Here is a 21992-nt window from a genome sequence, read left to right as displayed (position 1 = left end):
AAGCAAAGAGACAGATTTTAAGATTTTTTAGAAGACCACACGTAAATATGTCAGCATCCCACAAGTAGAGTGCCCTGCCATAGCTACATCACAGTTCTGGGAGCAGATCCCTGCCGAGGGACAGAATTATATCACCTGCATACTCACCCAAATTACCTTTATCTCTTCCAGCATGTTTTTAAAGTTTGTCAAGCCTGTTTTGGCAAAGCATTCTTCCGGGGTTTTTGTGTTTTTTTCCAGTTGCCATCTGAGAAGTTGCTGCCAGCAGGTACTGTCAGCACAAGTGTGGTCTGTTAAGTATGAAAATTGAAGCATTTAAAATTCTTTGTCTTCCTTGCAAGTATCTGACAAAAAGCTTCACACAAATGATCGGCACAGCTTCCAGGCGGCATTTTGCAAGCAGGAATAAAGCCCACATTCCCTGCAAACTGGGCTCACCAGCCCTTGAGTCCCAGCCCCAGCAGCAACGGTTTCTGATACCTCTACCACTGGGATCCTGAATTAGAGATCGCTCTGTCGAGTGAGAACCACAGACATACAGTTGCTGCATTTGGGGTAGCAGCGGCATTTGTGGGACTGCAGCCAGAAGCACAGAACCAGTGGGAGAGCCCATGGCCAGCAAGTCTCTCATCCTGGTAGAACGCTGAAGGCGACACCTGGGATAGACACAGGATAACGCTTAATAAACACAACAAGCCTTGAGGCAAAGCGGGTTCCAGTCTGCAGATTTTGAAAGGGGAAAAACCACTCCGGTGGTTGTATGGCCAGGCCTCCTGGAAAGAAGCGGGGAGTCCTGCCACACATTCCCAGGACACACTGGAGCAGACCAGTAAACGAAAAAAGCCAGGCAGCTGGATTTTCAGGTCTGGTCACATGTTTGGGGAAAGGAATCCACCAGCTCCAGATTCCTGTGCTCCCTTTGTCTCTGTTGATAACAGGATCCCCCATCCTGGCAGGCCAGAAACCCACCATGCAGGTGTGTCCTTTGCATGTCCAACAGGAAACGCAGCCTGGCACAGAAAGTGAAACAGTTCCTGGTATTTATGATGATGAGTTCAGTTAAATATGGAACTAGTGAAAAACACAAGCAGATCAAAGTAGAGCTCACAGCCTGTTATTAAATTAAGCTGAGAAGACGCAAGCTTGGAGTAACCCCACACCACAGGATAATGCTATGTCATGGGGGCAGGTGCCCAATCTCCTCCCAGGGTTTCCAGCAGCCTGCATGCTACAGAAAGGGCTCACACTGCTGCGGCGTCCCGCACTGGGGGCCTGCACCCCCTGCCCCATTTTGGGAGCTCCCCAGCCTGGGTCAGCCCCCCAGCTCAGGGGAAAGCACCCACCCACTGCAGGTGCCTGGCCCACAGCTCCTCAGAGCAGGTGCATTGCAGGTGCTTGGCCACCAGCAGCAGCACGAAGAACACCTCAGTAGCAATAAAGCACTGTGTGATAATCTTTTCTTTTTGGATGATGAGGCTGAAAGCTCATTAAAGCTATTATAACAGAGGTTACAGGTGTAACAGAGAGCCATTATTGTGTTTATGCTGTTCCAGCAACGTGTATAATTTAGTTTTCAAACTTTAATAATTTGGCTGCTAGGACAAATGGATCAGCGTGATGATGTTTTCCAGAGGAAGATGCTGATGATGTAGTTTACAGGGCTTGATGATTTGCTCGTGTAGCTGGGATTCCCCCGGGGATAAGAGATAGGATTTGATGTCTCACCAAACGCATTACAGAATCTATCTCCCATCACTTCACTGAGTTTTGTCCCTTCTGAATTTACGTTGCCTTGCTTCTCCCCTGCTGCTTTATCCCAGTCCTTGAAGCAGGGAGGGAGGAGGCAAGCCAAGCCATCTCTGTTCTGCTCACTGCAGCCCCGAGGTGAGCAGAGCGCAGAGCCCCCCGCCCTGGCCAGCCAGACACACCTCCGGAGATAGGAGAGGTGAGGCCCAGACTTAACTGCAGAGCCCAAACTGATAAATTATCCCAGACTGATAAGACGATGCCCTGAGCCAGCAAAAGTTAAGGAAGTGTTGGTGGCACTGGGGAGCGGCGTCAGGAAAGGCTTAGGTCAGGGAGAGCATGGGGCAGGGACGTGGCAGGGGTTCACAGAGCAGGGGTGAGGTGGGCACGGCAGGGCCAAGGTCATATAGAAGAAATCAACAGCATTTGGGTCTGGGGTAAGCAGGATCAATATATATTGGAGCGGCCTGTTCACAGACACAGCCTCTTAGTGCATGGATTGGATCTGGATCAGAAAATAATATAAAGCCAATGGGATGGTGGATGGACAGAGATAGCCGACACCCACATCCCCTCTGAGGTGCCTCTGTGGGTCTCAGACTAACTCACCCACTCTGAGATCAGCAGACGTCCGGAGGAGCACCGTCCCTTTAAAAAATGTGAATTCATCCAGAAACAATTATGCAGCATAAACAAAGAAAAATCAACAGGGTGAATTTCAAACTAATAAAGATTTAATCTCTAAGTCATGAGACTGCATTTGTTAGGAAAATATACATACCCCTGAGAATCCAGCTACAGTTGCTATATTACATACTGTTCAGCAGCTCACTGGGCAGTTTTCCAAATCCGTTTATTTTTAACATCAGTCACATTATTCAATTAATTATAAAAACACTGAGGTTTTCAAAAGATGTTTCTGATAAAACTGCAGAGTAAATATGCGTGAGAACAGCAAGGATTAAAATCTCCATAAACTTTAGCATTTGGGGCTGTTGCTATAAACAAGAGAAGTCCGAGGAGGAGGTTATTTATCAGAGTGAATCATACCAGATAACACACGGCCTCCTCCCACACCACAAACAGAGAGATCATTTGTCCTTTACCTAGTGACGGAAGGCAAAGATTGACACGTCTGTCAGTGGTGCTCAAGGAACGAAAAGTGTGAGGGACTAGGATGGATTCTTCAGATGCTTCCAGCATTCAGACACCCCAGCTTGGCAAATATTAAATATTTAGCAGGCTGAGCTCTTTCCCAATAAACTGAGAAACAGAAAGCAAAAAAACCCCAGCCCATCCCTAGCAATGTCTCAAGGCCTTGAAATCACCAGATACCTATTGATGGAACAATTCAAGCCCTACCTTTAAAAGCAGCCTTGACAAACCCTGCTTTATGGGAAGACTGATATCTCCTGCGATAGTTACACTGTACCAATGTGAAATGTCTTCCCAGCCAAAAGTCTGTGTATCTGCTTAAACTGGTAAGCGGGAATCAACAACGAATTTGGCTTAATCCAGTTTTTAACTTTTATCCAAGTATGTTACTGTGTACTTCTCCTAGCACATTGTTTTTTTAAAGACTCACATTGTGGTAGAATTATTTGATAGCTCTGATGTTGTCTGCATAGATGGCAAAGATTAAAGGCAAGGAGTCTGGGCATCAAAGCCTGGCAAAGAGAGCGAGGACTCCCAGGCTTTCATCCAAGCTTTGCCAGACATGCAAATCAGCCTTGGGAAAAGTCCCTACCATATGAGCCTCAGCTTTTCTGCCACAGAGACTCTTAGGCATATCCCTAACTTTAAAAACTACACAAATCATGTTGATGATTGCAGACTCCTTCAGGACAAGGAGAGACATTTTGTTCTGCCTGCCCTTAAACGATGGAATCCTGCCTAACCAGGGATCCCAGCTATAGCACAGGACACAACAGCAGCACATAATAACAGGGAGCCATTTTGACGAACAGATGTGTTTAACTGTTGCCACATCTCACACACGAAGGGTGAGACTCCAGCTCCTGGCCCTGCCAGGGCCTCCCTCCCACTCCAGGACAGGCAGCCCGGACGCTGCTGGTCAGCCTGACCCGCTGTGTGGTACCCGGAGGCGCAGGGCTGGCCACACCACCGCGTTTGTGAGGCGGTGCTGCCCCAAGAGCAGCGTGGGACATACCCGTTGGAGGAGATGTCACCCAGAGCTGCTGGGGCAGGGAAGGCACAGGGAGAAGGACAGGGCAAGGGGGGCTCTCGAAGGGAAGCGCTGAAGATGACGAATAAAGACCACGTCTGTCAGAGGTGCCTCTCCCATCGCCTCAGCCCAGGCTGGGACACCTCGACTGCGGGCTGCAGGGCCAGGGGCCTGCCCTCCCCTCCGCCTTGCACACTGCGGTGCCAGCTCGGGGCTGCTCGGCCATAGAAGGGCTCTGGGACATCCTATGGGAGCGGGAAGGCCCGAGGGACCGGCCGCGCTGGGCCGCGCTCCCGCCACCCTCCCCGCTGAGGCGACCCCGGGGCCGCTGCAGAGCCCCCAGTTTCCCGCCCACCCCCTCAGCCGGGAGGGGCGGGCTTTACTCAAACCGACAGCCGCCGCCCCCAATCCCCACCCTTTCATCCCCGCCCCGTGCCGGAGAAACCAATCAAAGCCTCGCCGCGCTCAGCCCGCCCCCTTGCTGCTTGCCCAACCGGGCGGTGCTGCTCTCCGCTCCCCTCCCCCCTCTCCGGGGAGGAGGCGGGGGGTTACGTAGTGTCGGGCCGGTATTCCCGAAGCGCCGTGCTGGGGTTGCTCTGCCTTGTGGCTGCCTGCGGCGTTGGCGTAGCGGCCGCAGTTGGCGTAGCGCTAGCAGAGGCGGCTGTGGCGGGGAGCAGCGGTGGCTGTGGCGGCCGTGCGAGGAGAGGGCAGGAGGTGCGAGCAGGGCCGGGCAGGGACCGGGCCGGGACCGGGTCGCAGGTCGGTGCAGAGGGCCAGGAAGCGGCTGAGACCTCCCGTAGGTCCACTCGTGATTGAGGGGCCGGGAGGGGGGCTGAGACCCGGCTGCAGCTCGCTGCGTGGGGCTGGGAGAAGGGCTGAGACTTGGCTGCAGCTCGGAGCGCCGTTCCTGGGGCCAGAGCCGGGCTATGGCCCGGCCGCGGTCTAGTGCGTGACCCCTGGGGCTGGGAGAGGGGCTGAGACCTGGCTGCAGTCCGCTCTGTGGTTCACAGGGCCGGGAGGCAGGCTGGGACCTGGGCACTGCTCAGCCCATGGCTCAGCGAGCTGAGACCTGAGCACAGCTCAGTGCGTGGCCCAGGGGTGCCAGGGAACAGGCTGCGACCTCGCTGCAGCCTGGTGTGTGGTCCACGGGGCCCAGAGGTGGGCTGAGACCTGTCTGCACCTTGGTGCACAGTCCGGGGGGGCGGAAGGCAGGCTGAGACCTAGCGACAGCTCAGCGCAGAGGCAGAGGGGCTGGTGGTGTGGAGCAGTCACCAATCTGCCCCCTCGCTCCGCTCCTGGTGACCCCAGGAGAGCTGTGCCTCTGCGGAGGTGCCGGGGCCCAGCGGACAGAGCTGCTGGATTTGCCCGCGTTGGTTTGCAGTCATTAATTCTGAGTATTGGTGAGGATTGTTTACTGCCCGGTGTTCATAACCTCGTCCCTTTTAGATGCTAATCAGCTCTTGCCTCCCTGGCTTAGATGTTGCTTAAATGAAATTACCGACTTCAGCCCCAAAACTGAATTGTGGGGGCACGGCTTGGTGCGGACCTGGTGCTGGGGGGAGGCAGAATGCTCGGTGGGCCTCGCCATTGGACAGCCAGATGACCTGATTCGGTTGTTAGGCTGTGTAATCTGGAGCAGACTGCTTTTTTTTTCCTCTGTGCTGCTTTCTCCATTTATAAGATACAGGTGCTAACACTTAGGGCTGGTCGGAAATACAGAAAAGAAACAGATTTTTGCATTTCTTGAGACAGCTTTTGCTTACTCTTGCTAGACTACATGTTAGACTGATCTTGCTCTGTAAACTGCTTCTGAAGATGATGTCTGAAAATAGAGCAGATTTTTATTAGCTGCTTTGCAAAACAAATTACGAGGGGGATGACAACAGTGAAGCTTGCTCTAGGCAAAAAGGGGAAAGAGGATGTTGGGGCCCGGCTAATTGGGGCCATACCTCTTAAGACTGGTATGAGTCTGGACTGAATATTACCTATCCAAACAGGTTTTAGAGGAGGAGGAGGAGCCCCAGACTGGCTGGGACTAATTTACTCATTTCCCTCCCAAAGGCTGACCCGAAGACCTGTATCAAGGAGTTGCACAAGAGGAGGAGATAGAAACTGGAAGCTCTCTGAATGTGCTGCCCACAGATTTAAGGCTTCTTCAGAGACTCAAGATGACTTCTTCCCACAAGAGATGCTTTCTGGAGGGGTTGTGCTGAAGACGGAGCACTGCAGCCTCTAACTGGGACAGCTCCTGCTGGTCTGGAGCTGAGAACAACTTCTCTCCCTCCCTTTTCCCTTGGAGATGTTGCAGAGATTTAATCTGACCTCTTCCTCCTCACCTGAAGCCTGCCGTGGCGATGATCCCACAGCCAGATCCGACCACCAAAGAGAAGAGAATTGTGCGTTTGAAGCTGGGCCGTCGTTGTAACTGAACTGGAATTTACTCCCTGCTTGTGCTCCTGGAACGAGTGCCCTTCCTCTGCTTGTCTGTGTGTGTTTTCAGCCTCCTCCCTGGTCTTGTTTGGAAGTCCTGGGCTTTCCACGCTGAATTTGCCCATGGCTTTCCTGATGAAGAAGAAGAAATTCAAGTTTCAGACGAGTTTCACTCTAGAAGAGCTGACTGCAGTCCCCTTTGTGAATGGGGTTCTATTCTGCAAAATCAGGCTGCTAGATGGAGGAGACTTTGCTAGCTTATCTACCAGGTAAGAAGCTGCTTGCAGACTTAACTTCCTGGCTGTGCTTTTTTCCCTGGTTATTCTTCATTTGAGCTGTTTAGCATATGGCTACCACTTGCCTACCCCTTGATGGTATTTTAATAGTTCTGTTGTTGGGCCTCACATGCCACATCATTCTCTGGAGCGGAGGAAGAACATAGCTGGAGAGCTCTGAACCTGGGTGGTGGTGGCTGATCAGAGCTGGATTGCATTTTTCAGAGATGTGGGGAGGGAGTGGGAGGTCATTCCCTTGCAAGGGGCTGGGGTTTGTCAATTAAATCCTTCCCCCCCTCCTTGCCCAAGTTCTCACACACTATTTCAGATCCCATGCTATATTGCTTTTATGCTTGAATTGAAACTCAACCCTGTAGAAAACTGCATAGAAGCAAATCAACCCTTCCCAACTTTGCTCTCCCCCTTTGCTTCTGAATTACTCTTCTTGGTAAGAGTGGAAGTAGCTTGCTTTGCATTGCAAATTGCTGTGCAAGGGAAAACTGCTGCCTGAAGTCAAAGTTGTCAGTGTTAAAATCGCAGTTTATCTCCTTGAACTGATGCCATTGTGTGTCCAAGTTTATAGCTGCAATATTTTCTTTTTATGTGATCTGTCATACTGGGATCATTCTGCTGCACATCTTACAAGGTTGTTCTGCCATCGTCTGTTGGCATTTCTCAGACTCCTTCAGGCAGGTCTGTCCCCACTCCTGCTACTAATTGCTACTAAAAACTTGTTTTTGCTTTGTTTCCAACTATGCGCATAGATTATCACCAGCAGTATGCAAACGTGAATTCCATAACAGCCCGGACTTGCTTTCTTTCTGCCTCAAGATGTGAAGGAAGCCTTCAGTGGCTTTCAGAACTTGTTTTTTTGCTTTCCTGAATGACTGCTCAGTTTTAAAGGTACAGGATTAGTTTGTGCTAGCTGTTAACTGCTTTATCCCAGAGCTAAAGCCTGGTTTGGTCTGGTTTTCCTCTTTGTGGTGCTGTGCACTGAGCTTTCTCATTCCAGGAGAGATTTTATTGGGCAAGTGTAAAACATTTCTGTCTTGCAAATAGAAGTGGTGGAGCATTGCTCAAAGCTTGGTTTTTCTTCCAGAGGCACCGTACAACCTCATCCGAAGTCTGTTGAAGGTGTGGCACACCTCCAAAAATGGATTTTGAATTAATTTCTCTTTTGAAGAAAATCTATCAAAAGAGCTTTTCCTTACAGTGTTCTCCCCTGAGGCTAGATCCTTGTGTTTGGTGGAAGCAGCTTATCTAAGGAATTCAAACAGTATGTGAACTTGGAAAGAAATTAACCCCTCTGCTTCCTGGAGTCATAATAAAATGAGTTGAACTGGAGGGTGTCTCAGGAAAAGCCTGTGCTGAGAAATGTCGTTCTCCCACTCCTTGTCCCTGAAAGCAGCTTATAGGAGCCGTCGCTGGGGTTTGCTGATGCTGCCAGCTGTTTGGGTTGCATTGGGTTGTTTTCTGAGCTGGCTGGGGTTCAGCAGTTCGCTCAGCACGGTGCGTTGCAGATGTGTTCCAGCAGCGAAATCATCTGTAATTTAAACCAAACGCATACGTTACTCTCAACTGGTTTGATTGCTTATAAATGAGCAAAGGGGAAGTAGGCTGTTGGGTTTGCCGCCTTTCCCCTAACCTGTCTGTGCTCTAACTGAAAGCACATGGAAACCTGTTCCTGCTTGAAAAGTTATGGGTCTTGGTGGTATTGAGTCATTTGACCTTTTCCAAATATTTTCCCCTATTGCAGTTAGAGAAACTTCAGGAGGGATGAATTTCCAGGAACACTAAGGGAGAAGAGTTACCATGTGGAGAAGCTCCCAGATCATGCCTTGGCTCTGCTCTACACTCCTCTAGTCATTTCCATGACCTTTTTGATACTCTTTGAATCTGGGGAAGGATTAAAGGGAAGGAGATGCTGTGTCCATGTGTTAGAAGTGTGTTCATTATTTAGGATCTGCGATTGTTTCTCTGAAATGAACCACTTCCAAAAACGATTACATTTGAGGTTGTAGTGTCTGTCAGGTCATCTTATGTGAGCTGCTTATGTAAAAAAGTCTGGTGTTTGCTCTGCAATCGATTTGGGCTTCTTCTGTGGTCTGTGGCAACAGGAGGTATGCAGCTATGATCAAGCAGAGCAGTGGCTCTTTCTGCCAGTGAGTTTTCAGGGAACTGATCTGAACAAGGTGTCTCATGTCATTTAGAGTCTGTAAATGGGGAAGAGAAGTAGGTATAGGAACCCTTCATAGGACATGCTAAATCAGTTTCCTTTTTTTTCTTGATTAAGTGACTTATGATGTGGAAAGAAGTGTTGTCTGAGAATGTAACAATCTCCAGAGAAGGATTTCTCAGGTTATTTATAAAAGACTCACTTGGCAGCTTTTGCATGTCTGTGGCAAGTGGTGGGGATATGATATATCCAGTGAGTTGCTAGGTGGCACTGGGTTAATTTGACCTGTAAGCAGAGCAGAAGTGGGAGGCTGGACTGCCAGCTCCAGTAAGCCTGTCCTTGTCCCAAGTCCACTTCAGCCTGAGTGGCACGTACCTGCTGCAGCCTGGTGCTGTGGGAACAGTGGGGTGCAGGCCCGGACCCCTCCCAGGCTGTGAGCTGCTGGTACCTCCCTGCCCAGGCTGCGACAAAGCAGCCGGGCTGGAGGGGAACCTGTCTGAAATGCATTAAGACTTAACACTCTTAGGAATTCAAGTCACTCTGGAAAAAGTCCAGGTCCTGTCAGCACATTCAGCTTTGGGGATCTGCCTCTCTTGGGTTTTCTGGTTTGTTTTTTTCTTTTTTTTTCTTGCAGACAGGTACCATTTTTCCACACTTGCTGTGCTCAGGTCTTGCATTAAACCATGGGTATTTCAGTGACTGAAGCTGCAGCTGTAAATACCGTATTGCTTGTCCTTTTCCCGCCCTTTTTAAGTCTCCTTACGCTCTGGCAGGGCTTCTGAAAATAAGACTCGCCTGTTTCAGTTTACAGTGCTTTGCGTGAAAAGCCTCTATTGTCTGTGGGTTTATCGCCGTGCTGTTGGATTACAGAAGCTGGTCTTCTGAAAATGCATCTGAACCAGGTGTAGGCCAGGCAGGTGCTGTATTTCCCCCCCAGAGAGGTACCGATATATTCCTTAAATAGTATTCATCCAGATACTTAAATAGCACAACCACCAGTGAATTCAGTTGCCTCCCAAGTATCTTTAAAAATAGCAGGCACAGAGCAGTAGGGATGTATTCATGGCAACCGGTTTTGTGAAGCAGATGGGCTGCTGCGTTTTGTACCAGTTTGAAGCTTGGGGGGGGGGTGGGGGGTGTGTGCATCTTTGTTCCTAGAGAGATGATACAATAAGCTCATCAGGAGGGTTTGGATCTGTGGATTGGTGCAGGCAGGAGCCTGGATGTCCAAAGGAATGCCTAAAGCTACATTTACATCTTTGGGTTTCATAGAAGAGGAAGACTTGATTAAATTTCCCCCCCTCTCTGCTTACAGTGTCAGTTAATGTTGAGTGACAGCCAGATGCTCTTTACCTTGGTGCTGATTGATTTCTGGCTGCGTGTTGGCAACGAGCAATGCGGGTGCATGATGTGAAGGAAGTGGAAAGCCAGGTGTTATCCACAGACTCCTGACACTTCATCCTACGTTGTTCTGTTAGTGTGCCAACGGTTTCACTCTGGTATTTCTGGATTTGAAGGAGAGGATTGTACTCTAAAAGGCCCTGGCTGACTCTACGGGAAAGACTGCATGAGTGGAGCGACTCTGAGGGCATTTCCCACCTTCCTCATTGTCTTCTGAAAGCACCTCAGACTGTTTCCTTTGGGACCATGCTTTTCCAAGCACATGCAGCATTTCAGCTTGGTTTTCTGATCCTGGCCCTCCTGTGCCAGTTTGAACCAAAGAACACAGTTTGTCTCTTGCAGCCCAGCAACTGTTTGCATGCAGGCTTGATCTGGGAAGAGCTGACCCTGTTAGGGTGGTCTGGCCTCAAAGTATATTGGTGCTGTAAGCCTGTACCGAGAATGTTCTTAGCCTTGCAATTTTTAATTGAGTAAGAGTGAAAGGCCACTTCCTGCACTACATGCTGCTTGTGTGTGTGTGTGTAAAGCTGCATCTAAAAAGCCAGAGGAAGTGCTGATATTTGGGGAGGCACCTCATACCGATAGCTCCCGGTGGACTGAGGTCAGCTTTTGTGTAAGCGAGGCTTTGTCATCCTTATGTAGGTACAGACCTAAAGCTACTTGCTTTCCTCAGCTGGTGGGATGCAAAACATCGTTATGTCTTAGTGGTATATACAACTTTTTCATTTCTGTAGGCCATAAATCAAAGGGGAGAAGCATTGCCCTGCTAACACACAGCTGGTGATTGAGAAACCTTTGTGAAGGGAGGTGCAGGTCCTACTGCCTCTGAAATGCAGGCGTGTCTCAGTGATGACAGTTGGAAATCAACTAATTCACTGTCTTCATGTAAATAGTCATTGTGCCTGCTGTTACACAGGATCCTTCAGGTAACTGGGGTTCATCGTGTTTGGCTCGTTCATACTGGAAAATCGTTAACTGTTTGGTTAATCAGAGACTAAAGAACTGATTCAGCCCAGCTGAGATCTAAATCTTCACCGCTGTCTGCATTAAGACAAAGGTTAGGTAACCAAACAGTTTCTTCTAGAGTCAGAAAACTAGCTGTAGTGAGAGGATCGCTGGCTGAGTTCTGCCTCTTGATTTCAGTGGGATTGCCATGCTGTAGTAGGGGAAGGAACTTGATTGTGCTCTAAACTGTTCTGCTGGTTCCATATTTTAGGACGACATGCGCTTGGCTCTGTCCTCGGCCAGAGCACATGGTGTGATAACATATTTTAAAAATGCTGTTGTTGCAGACATGTCTGAAAATGTAGACCTTCCCTATGTGTAAATATATTCCTAATACACAGATCAAGAGAGAGAGTTTTAATGCTCCAGAGCAGCTTGCCATGCTAACATCCTTCTTTCCTGGCTGCAGCCTCAGGAGTGGGCTTTGGGGGTGTCAATGGAGGAGGCATTTGAATATGGCCTCAAGAAATGATTTGCAATAAAACATAACCTAGTTCAAGATAATACTAAGGCACAGTACCTGCACTGCCTACATTCTGAAACAAATACAGAAAAACTAGACAGCAAAGATGAAGAAAAAGTGTTTCATTCCAGCAGCATAGCTAAATGTAGGTGAAAGGTGTGAAAGCAGAAGCAGTGGATGAGCTTTAACCTCTGGCAATTGAGGGTGTTGGAAAAAGTGCAGAAGTGATACAGCACCGCAAAGTTCCCTGGTACAAACGATCTTAGGCTGCACTTTGAGTTTGCAGACCGTTTCTGTCGCTTTCTGGGCTCTGGCTGCTACACCTGCGGGGTCTGACTGCAGAGGCTTGGGGGGGGCTTGATTTGCTTTGTGCTGGACTTGCCTCTTCCTGTCACCAGTCACCGCGTTGGAGCCTGTCACAAGACAAGCAGAATTATGTGAAAACTTTCCTGCCACGGGGGCTGTATCCTCTTGAGTAAAGAACAGTCTCTGTTAACGCTATGACTCCTGTTCTGCCTGCTGTTGCTCAGGCAGGGGCTGCTTTGTTGACCAGAAGCTGTAATCTAAAGCCCTGTAACTGATAGGCTGTGTGTACAGCATCAGTAAATATGTTCAGATACAGCTGGCTTTCAAACTTCCCCCTCGTCGCTGATATTGAACTGGCATTGCTTTGACAGCTAACTCTTAGCAACAGCCTATTATCTGTGTGACTTAAGCAGCCCTTGGCTCAAAAAACTGCTCACTGGAAATTAATGTTCTGCTCTGACACTGGGGCCTTGTGGCCCACTTGATTTGCAGGTGGCAATGCCATCAGCTCTGGCTGAGGACAAGGGAAGGTAGGAGGTATTTCTGAAATACAGGGGAAAACCTAAATGGCTTCCAGACTGTTTATTCTTTGTGCTCTTGATCTGCCATCGGTGTTGACTCTAGCTTTGTAGCTGTATTTCTGAGGAATTCAGGCATGCCTTTGGGAGCCTCTGTTCTCACTGCGCAGTGGTTGGTATTTTAATAGGCCACAAGTTGCCAATGGCAAGTTGTTCTGGTACCAGTTTTCTCGATAAATGAGGTAGGTACAGATTTATTTCTTATTATTATTTTATTGCAGGAAGCTACAACTGGTAGAGTTTCAGGAAAGAACCCAGTGTCTCCCTCAGATCAGAAACCTCCCTCGCTTCAGGGCAAGTCTGTTTGCTCGGAAGCCTGCCGGAGCAGGATGAGGAGCTCTTGCAGCATCTACCTGCACTCGGCTCTGTGAGGTCTCATCCATGCAGGAACAGACGGACGTCTCTGTACGTGGCCTCCCTTTTTCAAACAGGATGTGTTCTGCATCCTCTGTGGGCTGCTGGCTCTACGCTGGGCTTACAGCCTGCGCTGAAATGGGTTGGTATTTTGTAGCTATGGCTTATTCTATAATAAAACAGGAGTCTTTAGGAGTGCCCTGGATCAACATTTGGATCTGCTTGTTTCTTCTGTCATGGCCTGTGACCTCAATCACCTTTACAGCACTGATTACTGATATATTTCAGGCGTTATTTCACGTGGCTGGATGTGTCAGCCCACCCCAGTAGCAGCTTGCTTACCCTGTGGGATGAGAGGCTGCTTTTTTTTCTTGCAGTTTATTCATATTATGCCTTTGTGAACATGCTGGGAGACACGATACACATCGCTGTCGTCACTCTGGACTCGGCATCATGATCTCTCTGGTACCATACAGTGGAACTCAGCATCTCATTTTAGTGCTTGGATTTGAAAGGCACTTCCCACTAAACAAACAGTTGTGCCTGTGTTCACTGGATGAACAGCCCTCTTGTTTGGTGTATTTTTAATCAGATGAGCAAGAAAGGGAATTGTTCTGCAGGATTCAGAATTGCCGATCTTCATGGATGTCACTTTCACGTGCTTCTCATGGGTCTCCCGTGTAGCTCAATTGGTAAGGCTGAGATGAGGAATGGGATTGGGGTAATGGGGTTGAGGAAGAAAACAAAGAGGAAGCACATGGAGATGAGGGGATTGGGAGGAGGCAAGTGTGGAAGAGACAGGATGTTCTAGATAAGCAATAGCATATACAGTCTGTATAACGGATGCTTTCCCTGAGGATAGAAAGTAGCTGAGCTGGCAAGAGGGCAGGATTATGCCCTTCCTTTGGCTGAATTTATCATACTTCATTGGTGAGAGGAGACCTTGAAGGAGTTCTGTGTTGTAGTAGTAGATGGGGACTGAAGCTAAAAATACTTTTACTGCTGTATGCTGCATTCTAAATAAGAAATGAACCCTGTCTGTTCAGCCTGAAAGCACCGAGGGTGCTTACATGGGAGGAAGGAAGACAGTATATGGATTTACTGTCCTGGAAGGGCTAGAAAGCTGCAGCACTAATTAGCAGTGCAGCTTTAGAGACCATCACCTCTGCATGTGGTTGGTAACAAGCCTGAAATGTGCTCTCTGAAATAAACTAAAGCTAGAAAACTTTCTTCTGGGATTGCAGTTTCCTAGAACTGCATGTTTGCCTCAATGAGGCAAGTCCCTTTTCTTGCCATTCAGTGTACCAAGTGTAGAAAACAAAATGTAAGGTTTCTTTAGTGCCTTTCAGAAATTACCAAACATTATGCTCCAGTCTGGCTTTTCAATGGAAAAGCAGATCAAAGAACCTGTAATAGGAAACCTCGTGAAAGGGATGTGGCCTCAGGGTTTCAGTTTGGGGTAGTCACATACATCCATTTTGCTTCCAGAATAAAACTTTGTATTAATTGACTGCAGCAGGATGTTTCACTAATGGATATTGGGTTAATGATCAACTCCCTCAGCCAGCTGCCACATGAGACTGGTCAGCACATGCCTACCTGTGCTCCTCCTGGCTGCTGCTAGTTTCCATTTCTCCTGCAGTGCATGAGTGTGAGGAGTACAAAATGGGGAGGCCAGAGTGAACCCTACCAAAGGTTTCCAATTGTCTTGTTCTCTGCCAGTCAATTCTGTTTCCAGTCCTTAAGGGATAATATTGCTCATCAAAATAAAAATGCAAATGGTCAGGAGAGGGGGAAAAAAAGGCTTGTCTGGAAAAACTCCCGCTTAGAATTATTTTTTTCCCTGGCCATGCATCAGATTCTTTCAGGCTTTATCCATGGTTGAAACAGCAAATGTGATGGTGGGTGTGGTATCATGGTTTTCAGTGGATTTTTGTTCACGTGTGTATAGGTTGGGGAAAGAGTTGCCAGCTTGGCTGTGTTTTCATTGTGCATTCTCTGTTTCTCTTGATAGTTCCTGTTCTTCCCATCATCACCTAGGCTGTGCCTGCGTGTCACAGAATATGAGGGAGGAATCTAGGATATTTATAATTCAGCAATTTTTCCAAATCTTTTAATGCTTCATTGCCCTGGAACGGAGCAATAGCATTCACACTTTGATGAAGACTTACTGTACCAGGTCAGGCCCAGCTAGTGCAGTGTCCTGTTTCCAGACTAAGCAATAAGGGCTGTTCAGAGGTAGTCTGCTTGCCTTTTACAGATTATTTATGCAGTAACCCCTCCGTAGGACAGCTCTTTTCCTGGATTCTGTCAGTGGCCTGTTATGGTTTATCTCATACTTCAGTACTACCAGGCAATTGCATCTGCATAAATGTTGAATTCCTTTTAAGTGTGGTGCTGCTCATCTTATGCCTTCAGTAGCCTGCAGTGCTCCTTGCCTCAAGGGAAACTGCGTTGTGGAGGAGTTTATTTTCTATAACTGTTTCTTACATTTGCTGCCTTTCTGCTTTGTTGAATATTCTTTTTTCTGCTATACAGGGAGTAGCTGATTGTACTCTGGCCACTGTTCTCTTTAAGTCCATTTCTGATGTAAGTTTATAGCAGTGGTTTTTCTGCTTTCCCTGCAAGTATGTCTGTTTGTTCAAAACAAATCTGCATGTTGTGTATGCATCACTTCTAGAGGAAAGGCATCTCCAGGGTCATTTGCTCTCGGTAGGGTACAATCAAGGGGATGTGTCTAAATACAGCTGGTAGTGACAGCCACAGAGGAGGTAAAAACTCTGATCCTCTGAAACCCTCTCCTGGCAGTGGAGCAGTGGGAGCCTATGCTAACATCTCCCAGGGGCTTAACCAGCACCGACTGCTATAGCAAAATACAGAGCTCTCCTGTATTCTGCTTTTAACAAAGATGTAATTTACGAAGTTACCTTTTGCTGATTAGGACAAGTTGCATCATTAGATACTGGTCTTAGAGAACTGCATTTGTCTGGAGCTGTGGCTCCAGAGGAGCAAAAGCAGTTCTAACTGCTCTGTCTCAGACCCCTTTCTCTCCTCTCTTGCTGGCTCCGACTCTCTGGTGTAACTCTGGCCCTGACACACTCTGGAATCAGGGCAGAAGGGAAGGGAGAACTGGGACTGGGAGGCTCTGGAAATCTCAGCCCATCACCACCAGTATGGTGACGAGTCAGGGGGCTGCAGGCTTTACTCAGCAGCCTCTTCTAATTTGCAAACCTCTTCTGCTGAGTAGCCTTTTTGCTGATAAACCGTAACAGCAATAGATATTGACAGAGGGGATGGAGGTTCAGGGAGAATGTGTTTGTACCTTGTCCTTAAAACCAGTGACCTGGTTTGTATGGCTGAATGGTGCCTTTATACAGGAACTGTCATAAAGCACCTGTATTCATTGTGGAATGAAAAAGCTGCTGTTAACATATAAAGGACTTTCTCATGGACTATTGTATTGGTTTTGACTAAATATATACCATATAGAAGTGACTCATAGGGGAACATGTCTGAGCATGGTAGGGTGTTACCTCTTGGGTAACTAAAACTACCTTTAGCACTGGGGTTGACTTCAGGCAGCTTATTTACTGAAGGGCTCTTCAGCATGCTTGAGCCAAATTGCAATGATGTTACATCACATGGTGTTAATGAAATTATTCCAGAAATGAACTTGGCCTCATGTGCAGGTTAATTTGCACTATAAAGACTTCTCTGGTACAGCTATATTGGCAAACACTCCTGGTTGAAACAGGATTGATATTGGCAAAAAAAGTCACCGAACTATTCTGGCATCTGTATGTCTTCATGCCATAGATCTGCCTTAGAGGCAAAAAGATTTGTCTCTGTGTACATAACTTCTGTTAGGGATGTTACTCCTAGTTGTGTTGATTGTCTTCAGGGTTTTCATTTTCCAGATTTACTATCCTAGCAAATCCCTGGAGTGTTGAGTTGACCCATGTCTTGATTTTTCTCATCTTGGGGGGCATGTATGGATTTTTTTGTTTGTTTGTTTTGAAAGATAGCTTTCTTTTTTTCTTTATAAGAGCATTTTGTTTACAAACACTGCTTTCTTGCATCATGGAGCTGTAGCTGTGTCTTGTATCCTGTGTGGTAGGGGTATTATCAGAGTTCTCCTTGCTGGAGTTTACATTGCTGTCTTTCTTCTCTAGGAGTTTAAATTTAGTCAGCAAAAGGCAAATCTGGAATCTCTCATGATGACAGCTAACACTTACAGGATGAAGAAAGTTTATAAATGTATTAGCAACAGATAATCAGTGAAGTGAAAAGGTTTTCTAAGATAGTGTGATACAGAAACATGTATTGACTCTGCAATACGGTGGGTTAATCTACCTTAATCTTGTAAGCATCTGTACAGAACAAACCTTAGATTTTTCTGAAGCATTTGGGACCTTTTGAAGCTTTAGCTCCTCTATCTGTTAGAACTCCAGGGGAAATCTGAATTGTGATTTGTCCAAAGGGCACAAGGCCCCTGAGAGAGTCAGGATTTTATTTTCCTCTCAACTTTTGTGGTTCTTACTGAGCAGTTGGCTTAGTAATGAGCCTGAACACCCCCTCCCTCTGTGCCCTCCATCCCCCCAGTAACATGGGGCGCTCTCAGTTTGTGTTTGCTCATCCCCTGTAACTCCAGCTGACTTGGCTGGAGGCGCAGGTAAGAGTTCAGGAGCCCTTTTAGTTAAGTTATCCCCATGCTTGTTTTATGCATGGAGCACATTTGATTGTTCAGTGGTCATAGTTGTGGAAAATCAGATCTGAAAGGTATTTATGCCCAGAGTTAGGCAAGTTCTTCAGAGTGTCCTGGGTGTGAACTGCAAAGTAGCGCAGTCTTCTGCAGCACAGAGCAATCATGGGAGCAAGGGGCTGGAGAATGCAGCACCATTGTACAGCAACCTCAGTGTAGTAGCTGGTAGCTGGCTGACCTGGGCAAGCTTAAGTGAAATCTGCACTGTAGGCCTGGTTTTGTTTCTTCTGTAACTGAAATACTTGTGAATTTGCTTGTAAGAGCACTGGTGGTGGGCTTGGCAGCCTGGCTAATGGTTTGTTCTTGGCTAATCCAGCTCCAACGTAGTCTATCAGAACAATAGAGGTAGGAGTTGGTGTGGTGACTCAGTGCATGATCAGTTCAAAAAAAGCAAATGCGTCTTTCAGTGTTCAATACGCACATTATTACAGACTTGTGTTTTAGTTACTGAGTCATCTATCCAGTTATTCCTTTCTTTACACTTAAGAGTTTGGTGGTTCTTTGCTTGTGATGTTTTTGCTCCTGGCACACATCCCTGGCCTCTGACCAAAAAGAGCTTGTGCTCTGTAGATGTGGCAAGAAGTCCTTGGATATGTGCTACTTCGGGCTGGTCTGTCTTCAGCACAGTGTGTAACAGTAGATGTATTGCACAGTCCCTTCTTGTCCTTGTTTTCTGATGTCTGGTTTTCTTCTCTGCTTAGAGATGACAATGTAAATTATAAATCCCTCAAAGCAGACTGGCTCTGCTGAGCATGTCCTGTCTGTAAAGTGCCATGTACATGTCCCTTGTTGCTTTGCAGCTGAACCTCTTACAATTATTTCCCCTTGCCTTCTCCCTGCTCCACCCTTACTTACCCTTCCAAAACTCATCTGACTTGTTCTATAGCTTAAGTTTTAAAGGGTCATTATTCTTTGACTTTTTCTCCATTTAGCATCATTTTTATTTTGTTGTGCAACTTCTGCTGTAGCACTTGCTCACTTTTTTGCTATTTTTTAAATAAATTTCCATTGTTTCACATAGTATTTTTAACATAGTTCATGTTAGGAGGACCCTAAAAGTATTAAGATTTAGATATAAGGAATGGTTAGAAATATTTTTTTCTAAAATAACCCCCAATGCTAAGTTTTAGAAACCCTGGATGTACTGGAGTGTGTGGCTACCCAGTGCAGGGATCTGGAGTGCATGAGATGGACTGCACTGGAAAACTCTTGCCTGTGGGACAGTCTGCATGAGGTCCAGGATTTCATGTCTCTTGCTTGTACAAGACACATGTCTGGATGCACAGGACTGGAGTCCAGGCATAACTGAATTACTGCCTTTCAAAGAAGCTGTTAACACACAACTAGGAATGCTCATGCTGGAGGGTTTTCTACTGGTGATTGATTGCCACCCCCATTCTCCAGTAGGTATTATCACTCCCTGGCTTGTACTGGTGGACCTTTATCAAGATTGATCATTGCCTTGGAGGGCACTGTAATATGCAGTTCAAACGCTGTGCTTCTACGGAAATAGGCTGCTTCTGGAAATAAGGTTAAAAACCATAAAAAGATAATCACTTGCCTGCTAGATACCAGCTTATTCCTAAGGAAGACTTCTAAACCATTATTTGTATCCTGTTTTTATTTCATGCTTGCCTTGTTTTTGCTCCAGTTCTTTCCTTGCTTGCCTTTCACATACTTGGTGCTGTCGTCGTCCCCTGTCCCCCAGTGAAATGGTTTTGACTGTTCCTTACCTTGGTTTCTCAGCTGCGGCTGAAGTTTCTTCCATTAGTTTTTTTTTTCCTCTACAGTTGCTGTTAATCCTTTTTCCTGTATTTGTTCCTTTTCCAGTCAAATAGGCATTATGCAGTCTGTGCTGTTAGCTGTGTAAGTGGAATCTAGTTTCCTGAGCTGACTTTTCCCTACTCTTCCTTCCCCATTCACTCTTTCCTCATCTCTCCCAGTGCCAGCGATCAGCAGGAGTGGATGTATGTCCATGTCCAGGTGTGAGGCAGAACTGAGCAAGTATGGTGAATCTCTTACAAGTGTTGGAGCTTGCCTGTTCCCTCCAAAAAATGCTGGGTTGTATGAACACTTCATTCTAAAAGCATTGGTTTTCAAATTTGGCATTTAGAGAGTCCACACGTATCTTCCCCTCTAGTGTGAATGAAGCACTAAATTAATAGGTGTAAGCTGATGCTGAGAGGGAGGGGTGGGTAGGTGTCCTTCACCACGGGCCATGGGAATGGGTTTGCTGGGAATTCAGAAGTTAATTTTGCGAGTAGTCGGTAGATATGATGACCTTACTGCTGAACTCTTGTTTAAAACATTTTCAGTGAAACATCCAAATAAGACTTGTTTCAAATGACAAAGGCTTGCTTAGTTCTCTTAGTGACACAGTCTGCATCATCTGTCTCTGAGCCATTTTTCCATCATAACTGCTAATGTCTACTACACAACAACTAACACTTGTCAGCTGGAGAATACAGGGTTGTTTGCAGTGGGGGAGATGTCCAGCTCTTTGGGTTGGCAGTTGTTCTGGTCAGTGATGTAAGCCCAGTTAAAACAGAGTAACTTTATTGTTGGGAGCTACTTGCAGCCCTTTCTGTTCCTTCTGCTCAGGGAAGGCAAAACCCTGCCATGTAAATAACTTGCTATAAAGCACTTGCACGCATCCAGGTTAAACTGACTTGGATTTCCGTGCAAGTTCATGTATCCAGGTGTGTGTTTATTATCCTGTATGGTGTTCCCCAAGGAATATGGTGTGTCACCCTTCATTCTTGGGACCCATTTCCACTGAGTTTCCCAGCACCTGCATTATGTTTGTTTCTGCTTTCTACCTGCATTTGGCCTGCATGAGCTTGACAAGATAAAAAAGATGACAGCCCTAAGCTTTTATTAATGCAATACGTTCCCACGCTGCTGTTTCCTATGTTGTTTGCCAGTGGTGCATCTTGTTCACTGTTGGTTTCTCTCCTTTTCCTCGTCAGGCATCTGGATGGCAAAGCCTTGGAGCTGCAGTTTTCTTTAATAATGTGTGTGCTGCAGTGCAGTGCCCTGTCCTGAGCCCATTATTTGGGGATACCTACGGGATCTGGGTCATATATCTAAACCAGATAATGGCTAGATGAAGGCTCACTTTCTATTTTATTTATATATGTTCACCCACCTTTGTATTTTCTATGCTTTATAGGCAGTAATAAGGCCCTCTGTAGCAGGACCTGCTGTGTCTGTAGGATGGTATAAATTTTGGTGTGCTGTGAGCACAGTGGTGTGAGTATTGGTTACTGACCTGGGCATCTTAGTCCGTTTTGAAACAGGTTTTTCAGGAACTTTTTCATTGCCTTTACCAAAGGTCTCTCCTACAGCTTTGCACTAGATAACCTAGTTAAAATAGTAACTATCTTCTCTGGAACATAGCTCTGGAACAATCCTGAGTTAAGGGAGTGTCGGTGATCCTGCTCTAATTCAGCCTTTGGAAGTGCTGGGAAATAGATGAAGCTGTCTTTAATGGTGAGTCTCTGCAGCTGAAAGCAGAGCTGTGTAAAGAAATGCTATAGAAGATGCCTTTCAGATGCAATCTGCTGAAATAACTTGATTTTTTTTCTTTTCCTCCCTCTGTGACTGAGGGGATTGTACCTGCATCATTGAGGTTGTCTTACCTTCCTCCCCAAAAGGCCCACTGCTAGAGTGTGTTGGGGCCCCTTCAAGGGCTGCTTTTCAATCCGTTGCGCTTAAATGAATCTGAGCCAGGACTTGGCTCCTTGACCTCTTTAAAATGGTGTTACCTTTCTTGTGCCTTACCAGACTGAGATGCTGCTTCAGTGATGTTGTGCTCCTGCGTGCAGCAGTGAACCAGTGAGGAGGATGGAGAGTACAGTCTGCTGCGAGCAGGCAGGAGGATCTGACACAGATCCACATCGAGAGGGGGGACAGTGAGCATGTGGATCGGGCATCAGAAATATGAAAAATTGCCCCTCCCCCTTTGTGTAGATGAGGAGGAGGAAATCTGAATAAGAAGCTCTTTGTGTGTGCTTATCTATATAATGTCTGATTTAGCCTGAAGTTTTCCCACATCTGCTACCGTGCATGAAACGTCAGACTGAGACACACTGCTGTACTGAAACGTTTGGCATTAGAAAGCTATTTTTTGTTGTCATTGCCCTCCCAGTAAGCCTGTGGCCTTTTTATGATGTTTTGTACTTTTAACTGTCTTACATGTGACTACTGCCATAAAGTAAGAGTGAAACATCTGCTCTTCTGAATGTTTCAGTGAGGCAAAACTGTTTCAGCACGTTGTGTGTTTGAAGCATGATACCCAGTCGGGCGTAA

The 21992-nt window shown here is 46.8% G+C and overlaps 1 protein-coding gene across 3 annotated transcripts in view; it reads left to right on the top strand.

Moving 5' to 3' along the window:
• Nucleotides 1-4537: 4537 nt before the first annotated feature.
• EEIG1 (estrogen-induced osteoclastogenesis regulator 1) overlaps nt 4538-21992 on the top strand; it is a 38175-nt gene continuing 20720 nt past the window's right edge. The window contains exons 1-2 of one of the 3 annotated variants that reach the window (XM_074923380.1): nt 4538-4690; nt 5993-6630. In XM_074923380.1, the coding sequence (XP_074779481.1) occupies nt 6485-6630 (146 nt within the window). In that variant the 5' untranslated portion in view covers nt 4538-4690; nt 5993-6484. Of the gene's footprint in view, nt 4728-5992; nt 6631-21992 lie in introns of all 3 variants that reach the window. The other 2 variants (XM_074923381.1, XM_074923382.1) reach the window with 2 other exon arrangements.

This window comes from Athene noctua, chromosome 20 (assembly GCF_965140245.1).
Source record: "Athene noctua chromosome 20, bAthNoc1.hap1.1, whole genome shotgun sequence".
Lineage (NCBI taxonomy): Eukaryota > Metazoa > Chordata > Aves > Strigiformes > Strigidae > Athene > Athene noctua.
The sequence above is the reverse complement of the archived record's forward strand: the minus strand, read 5'-3'. Positions and strand labels throughout refer to the sequence as shown.